This window comes from Cyprinodon tularosa, unplaced genomic scaffold (assembly GCF_016077235.1).
Source record: "Cyprinodon tularosa strain WSP-4 unplaced genomic scaffold, ASM1607723v1 ctg111, whole genome shotgun sequence".
Classification (NCBI taxonomy): domain Eukaryota; kingdom Metazoa; phylum Chordata; class Actinopteri; order Cyprinodontiformes; family Cyprinodontidae; genus Cyprinodon; species Cyprinodon tularosa.
Window position 1 is genome coordinate 800,798 of NW_024037905.1, and position 6,000 is coordinate 806,797.

Below are 6,000 nucleotides of genomic sequence, written 5' to 3' on the forward strand. Positions count from 1 at the left end.
AAACGTTCCACTTTCTCAACATTTTTACTCACCAACATATCAGTGGCATGAAGGTAGTGCTTGCTTGCCATATAGGTCTCCAGGCGTTGAGGAACCTGTTTGATGCTTTCAATTTCGTCCAGCAGCTGGAGGACATGCTTGTGTTCGATACCTTCTATCCAAAGCTTCCTCAGCTCGTCCCTCTTACAGTGGAGAAGCATTTTGCAAGACAGCAGGTTCTCCTTTACCTGGAGGAGCAAAGAAGGAAAAGCACTAGGTGACAATGTTATAAACTTTAAACTGATTTTTAGAGTTCATATCAACCTGGAGGTGATTATTAACAAACATTTCATCACTTATTCTTTAAAAGTTGCTATAGAATCAGAGAATTAGGCAACTAAAAATGTCTAAATCTTAGTAAGGGATTTATTTTTATCTCCTCTAATTGAGTCAGGTGTTTATTTGAACATCTGGACATTAAAAGCACCAATAACTCAGGTCTCATCTAAACAAAAGGACAAGGATTACAAATAAAATATTAACAAAGTTGAAATGTTAATTTGAGATATGAAAAATATGTACCTTAAAATACGTTCGATAAAAACATGTCTTTTACGGTTACCTTTAGAACAAAAATAAGGAAACTCTTATTGACACAGTAGAACACCTAAAGGCTTTCTGCTCAACAGACCTCTTTAAATCACATTTTTTCATAGGAAAACTTCAGATACCTCTTAAATCATTATAAATTAGTGAAAAGTTTGAGCATAGTCAATCATTTAATTCATTTAGAATCATTTGAGGCCCCGTCCACAAGAAGTCAAAACGAACACGAAACGCTAATATTTCCCAGAACGTTTGTCGTAAAGACGTAGACGTAAAATAAATGTGCTCGTCCACACGAATGCATGAATGGCTGCAAAATGTATGCCAGGCCTATAAGTGGCGCTGTGGTGCCAAAGCAAAAATAGGCGACGAAATGTTGGGCATGCGCACTAATATTTATACATGGTTTCCCTGCGGGTCCATTTTCGTGGTTCAGTCAAATTCAGGTGCTGAACTATGTCGTTGATATTGCTCTGTTCTTCCTGGAGATATTCCAGAAGAAGAAGATTCTGTTGTAAGCCCGACAGCAGGGTGAGTAGCATTAGCAGCAATCATTCAATACAGTACGGCACAATTGTTGTTGTGATACTGTGTCGCGCATGCGTGTTTAGAGGCGACGCTATGACGCATGCGTGTAAGAAAAAAAATGCGGTTAGAGCTTAAAGATGGAAACGCGAAAACGGTGTTTCAAAATCTTCCCACTCTGAAGGCTTAATTAAAAAAAAGATCGTTTACAGACCCCCGAAACACCGGCTTCGTATGGATGAGAGGCTGGTTTGGTGAAAAATTTGTGTGTTTAGGCCAGGGTTCGGCTTCGTGTGGACGGGGCCTGAATCAAGTTAAATGAATCTCTCTTCAGACTGCTGATAGGTGCAGGAGTTGAAGTGGGATTTCCCAGCTCTGTTTCAGGGTATCTGGATTTGCCTGGTAAACCAGGATGGACATCAGTGCCAGGTGTTAACAGGAAGTCTCTTTTTCATACCTGTTTAATCTTATTGCGGGAGCTGGTGATTCGCTCTGTGATGCTCTGATAGGTCCCGATGGCAGTAGTGAGTTCTGCATAATGCTGAACAATCAGTGTATCTAGATCCCTATCGCAGGTTTCAAAGGCTTCCTCCAGGCGACCCTTTTCTGTCTCCCTGTCCTGCACGTCATCGCTGTTGGACAAAGTCCTGAATGAGACAGAAAATACACCTGGGCTTATTCACAGGCATTAAAACCATTTACTTCATTGTACAAATAATGATATGATAAAATATAAAAAACATTATCTGTGTCCCTGTTGAAGACCAAAGAAATACATTACCTTGCAAAAGTAGTTGCACCTTTTAGTTTTTTAATATATTTAATAATAATAATAATAATTAAACTTTATTGAACCAACCAAATGGCTTCCAAGGTTAGTGAATTAGTAAAAGTACACATTAACAGCATTGGGACTTGCTTAACAGCCAATACCGCACTGTGACGTCGCAAACCGGTAGGTGGCAGTAGTGTTATTTTAAAAACATGGATGTCTCTGGTAAATCACAATGAAATGAAAATTACTCTTAATTAAAAACACTTATCATTTATTAAACAGTACATAATATTTCTTAAATAAAGTGCTTTGAGAAGTTTGTATTCTGAATATGACCAGACTTTTAACAAAGTCAGCTTAAATCTTCAACTCTGAATTGATCTCACTTGAAGTTGGAAATTGTGACCTTTTAATTTCACAAAGGCTGCTATGAGTTATTTTATTCAACTTTTTAGTAGGTTCACGCAGAGTTGAACACGTGCGTAACAACTATGAAAAGCCATTATCAATTAATGCTTAAGGGCTTAATGCTTAAGTGAAGTACACACAGAGATCCTCTAGTCCAGGGGTCGGCAACCCAAACTGCTCAAAGAGCCATATTGGACCAAAAAAACAAAAAATAAATCTGTCTAGAGCTGCAAAAATGTAAAAGTCTTATACATGCCTCGCATGGAAACATGGGCTCCAAGTGTATTATCCCACTATAGAAAATGACTATGTGGGCTTAAATATATAATAATAATTCATTATTAAATCTTTATCCTCGAGCAAATGTCACATAGCAGCATGAGGTGAGGGACGAGCAGTGAACGCTCTCTCCGCTCTGCTTCACCGCGCGGTTTAAGTGTTGATGCATTGATGAAATTATAGAAACAGAATCAAGGAATCTCTCTATGGTGGACGTGTTTCTGTTGGGAGGAGTTGATTGAGTCATGAGGAACCAAGCAGGAACTGACATCATCAGAGCAGAGCTCTCTATCCCCCATCCCAGCATTCCTTGGTGTGATTTATATTTTTAGGATTTGGGGAAAAAATGGAAGAAAGTTTCCATCCCTGCATCAGAGCTCTACCTGTTCGATCTGTGGACGGTTTTCCATCCTTGCAACAAAACTAGCAGCAGTAGTGGAGTTTGGAGATGCAATCCACTTCTTAAATCTACATTTGCTCTCCTCTGATTTATCCAGAAGTTCTGCAATCACCATTTTTCTCTCCCTCCCAGCTTGGTTGTTTAGCTAGCCTTCCCTGGAAATGCCTTTCCAAATTTTTATTTTTTGCCAACCTCTCATTACTAAGCAAAAATGCAGGCAATAGTTCCGCATTGATAATGAAAGAAAATGATTCGGTCCATCCTTTGAATCCTCTTTTCTCATCAGCTATCTTCCTTTTGCTTTATTATAATTATACAGGGAGTATTACAGATTATATGGACACTGCAATGTAAGTAGAACAGGACAGGAAAAAAGGAGAAAAAAAACAAAGAAAGAGGAGATAAAAGGGAGATAACGATAAAACATCTTCAGTCTGCTTAATCACCTGCAAAGAGATGATTTTTTTTATTAAGATATTGATAAAAATATTTCAATTTTGTAGATTTTCAAAGCGGTTAGATACATAAAAGAGAAGACTAGAGGATTGAAATGCAAAACAGGGTGTTAAGGACTGCATTGAATCGGGGAGCCCTTAGTACAAGTACCTGCCACACTTTTCAGTTTTAACTGAAATGATTAAAACTTAGGAAACTGACTATTTTAAAGCTAATTGAAAACTGACGCAGAGCTAAAACTAAACAGAGTGAGAGTGGCTTTTAAAAAGCTAAAAAATGATTTCAAAACAATTTGTTTTAGTTTTACTGTTTTGTTTTGCTTTATTTTTCCAGTTTCTCGGGTTGTGATTAAAATAATACATCAGCTACTTAAAATAACTTGTTGTGGCTGATGTTTAAGTGTCGTTTTCAAATGAACAGAAGTAAGATTCTTAATAAATCTAAAGTATTTCTGTTCCTGAAACATTGAGCGCTTATTTCTGTTAATAATAAAGGAAGGATGTAGCTAGCTACCTCCCTGTAGCCGCTCAGAGCTAGCTGTCATCTCGTCAATGTGCAAATATAAGCAGACTGAATGGTTTCTCGTGTCCTAACTGCAATGTTAGCTTTGAAGATATAATAATGAAAATAACTTTACCTTATGACGGAGATAAGAAGCCCAGAGGGGTCTTTGTTTTTGCTAACAGCACCCCTGTATTTGCCTGTTTCTGCTGCCATTTTTTCCAGCTGCAGCACTAAAACAGGAAGAAGAGAGCGTAAGGTTGCACAGAGGTATTCTGGGAGTTGTAGTTGTGACGTGTAGGCTAGAGTGAGGCATCTGACTCTAAGGATCAGCTGACACAGTTTACTCTTTATGTGAAAAATAAGACAATTTGGATTTAAGTTATCCACCCAAGCCTGGTTTTCTTACTATTTTCTTTTTTTTTGTTGGAGTTAGGCTAGAAAAAAATGAGAAATTTGAGAGTAATCTCAAAGATATTGCCATGTTAAGATAATTTTTTTAAAGTGTTCCGTAAAAGTCAATTATAGACAGGTGTCAGATAGTACAGGCTAACATTGGAACCAAACGACCTCGTCAGGTTCAATTTGCATGTTTCCAAGCAATACAAGGCCTTGTCTATATAAAGCCTCAAACTAATGCAAATCCAGACATTTTGAATTGAGAAAGGTTCCTGGAGGGGAAGAGAAAAGTCTTCAAACCTTGGAAACCAAGTGCAGTGGATTGTTTTTTAAACTTTTACGGAATGACTATGACCTGGATGACTGAGAATCTTCACCAGCATATTTTTTAAAGTGAATTATTTGTGTCATAAATCTACATCTCTCCTCAAACTTAAATTCCTACTTTAGTGAAGCGATATTACACTTATAAATTAATCTGATTCTCTAAGGCAGGGTTCTTCAATGTTTTCCAGGCCAAGGACCCCCAAACTGATGGTGAGATGGAGCAGGGACCCCCTAATTAAATATATATATTGTATGAAATTGTGGTATATCAAACTGTTTCTATAGTCACTCTATTACAGATGAAGTAATGTAACCAAAGTAATTTCGCCCTGGGATTATTAAAGTATTTCTAATTCTGATTCCTGGTTGATGGGACAGGTGTTGTGAATGAAACTGAGCCCAGATTGAAAGAGCTCCTGTGTGTTGCTGAATGTGTGCATTGATGACTGAAAGACATCTTCTACCGCCATTTATCGGTTTACTACAGTGTGTTGAATTCAGGTTAATGTGTATTTAAAGACATTTCAATTAGTGGAAAATATTACAGGGGAGAATATATATTAAAAAAAAATGTTATAAACCAAAACTTTCATGACCCCCATGCAGTACCTCTGTGGACCCCCTAGGTGTCCAAGACCTCCTGTTGAAGACCCCTGCTCCAAAGCATTGGTGAAATTATTTTGACAGGTAGGTTTGACAGCATTGTGTAGATTATTAGTCCACTGACATTTCTTTGGTGCTGTTTTTGCTTGGGGATTTAGATGAGGCTACTATTTATAGTTGTAAAAGGGTTAAAATAAAAGATTGATACATTTTTGTTGTTAAGATTATAATTTAAGTTTACAAACTCTAATATTAAAAGCATAGGATATAGAAATGCAATTTGAAATGCATATTTTTGGGCTTCCTGCATGCTGTAATTCTATATGTGTTTTTTTGTTTGCTTGGACGTACCGTACGTAAGAACGGAGGGGAAAACAGATATGCTGGAAGCAACACAGTTTTTGACCAAGTTTATATTATGAGAATGTGGATGTTCTCTTATTTTTGTTTTATTTTATCAAACATCACAAGTTGAAGAATATTATCTGGTCTCAAGCACCTAGATATTTAGTCACAAATGTAAGTCTAACGAAAGGTATGGCTTTCAGCATTAGAAACATAAAATCTACAATGCAGCAAACCTGAATGACGTCTTTCTTATCTGGTTTGTCCATTTAAGCAAAAACAAAACAACAAAAACACACAGGCATTACAAAATATACACATCTACAATTTGTTGCAATCAACCATTATTAAGTGCTATTATAAACATAATCTATATCCACAAAAAAAGAGTAAAATT

At 37.0% G+C, this 6,000-nt stretch overlaps 1 protein-coding gene across 1 annotated transcript in view; it reads right to left on the reverse strand.

Moving 5' to 3' along the window:
- Positions 1-4,145, reverse strand: part of exoc4 (exocyst complex component 4) — a 168,814-nt gene extending 164,669 nt beyond the window's left edge. Inside the window, exons 1-3 of the mRNA XM_038298534.1 lie at positions 4,066-4,145; positions 1,568-1,757; positions 33-227 (exon numbers count right to left, since the gene is read on the reverse strand). Coding sequence (XP_038154462.1) covers positions 33-227; positions 1,568-1,757; positions 4,066-4,145 — 465 coding nt within the window. The remainder of the gene's footprint in view (positions 1-32; positions 228-1,567; positions 1,758-4,065) is intronic.
- Between the last annotated feature and the right edge of the window lie 1,855 nt (positions 4,146-6,000).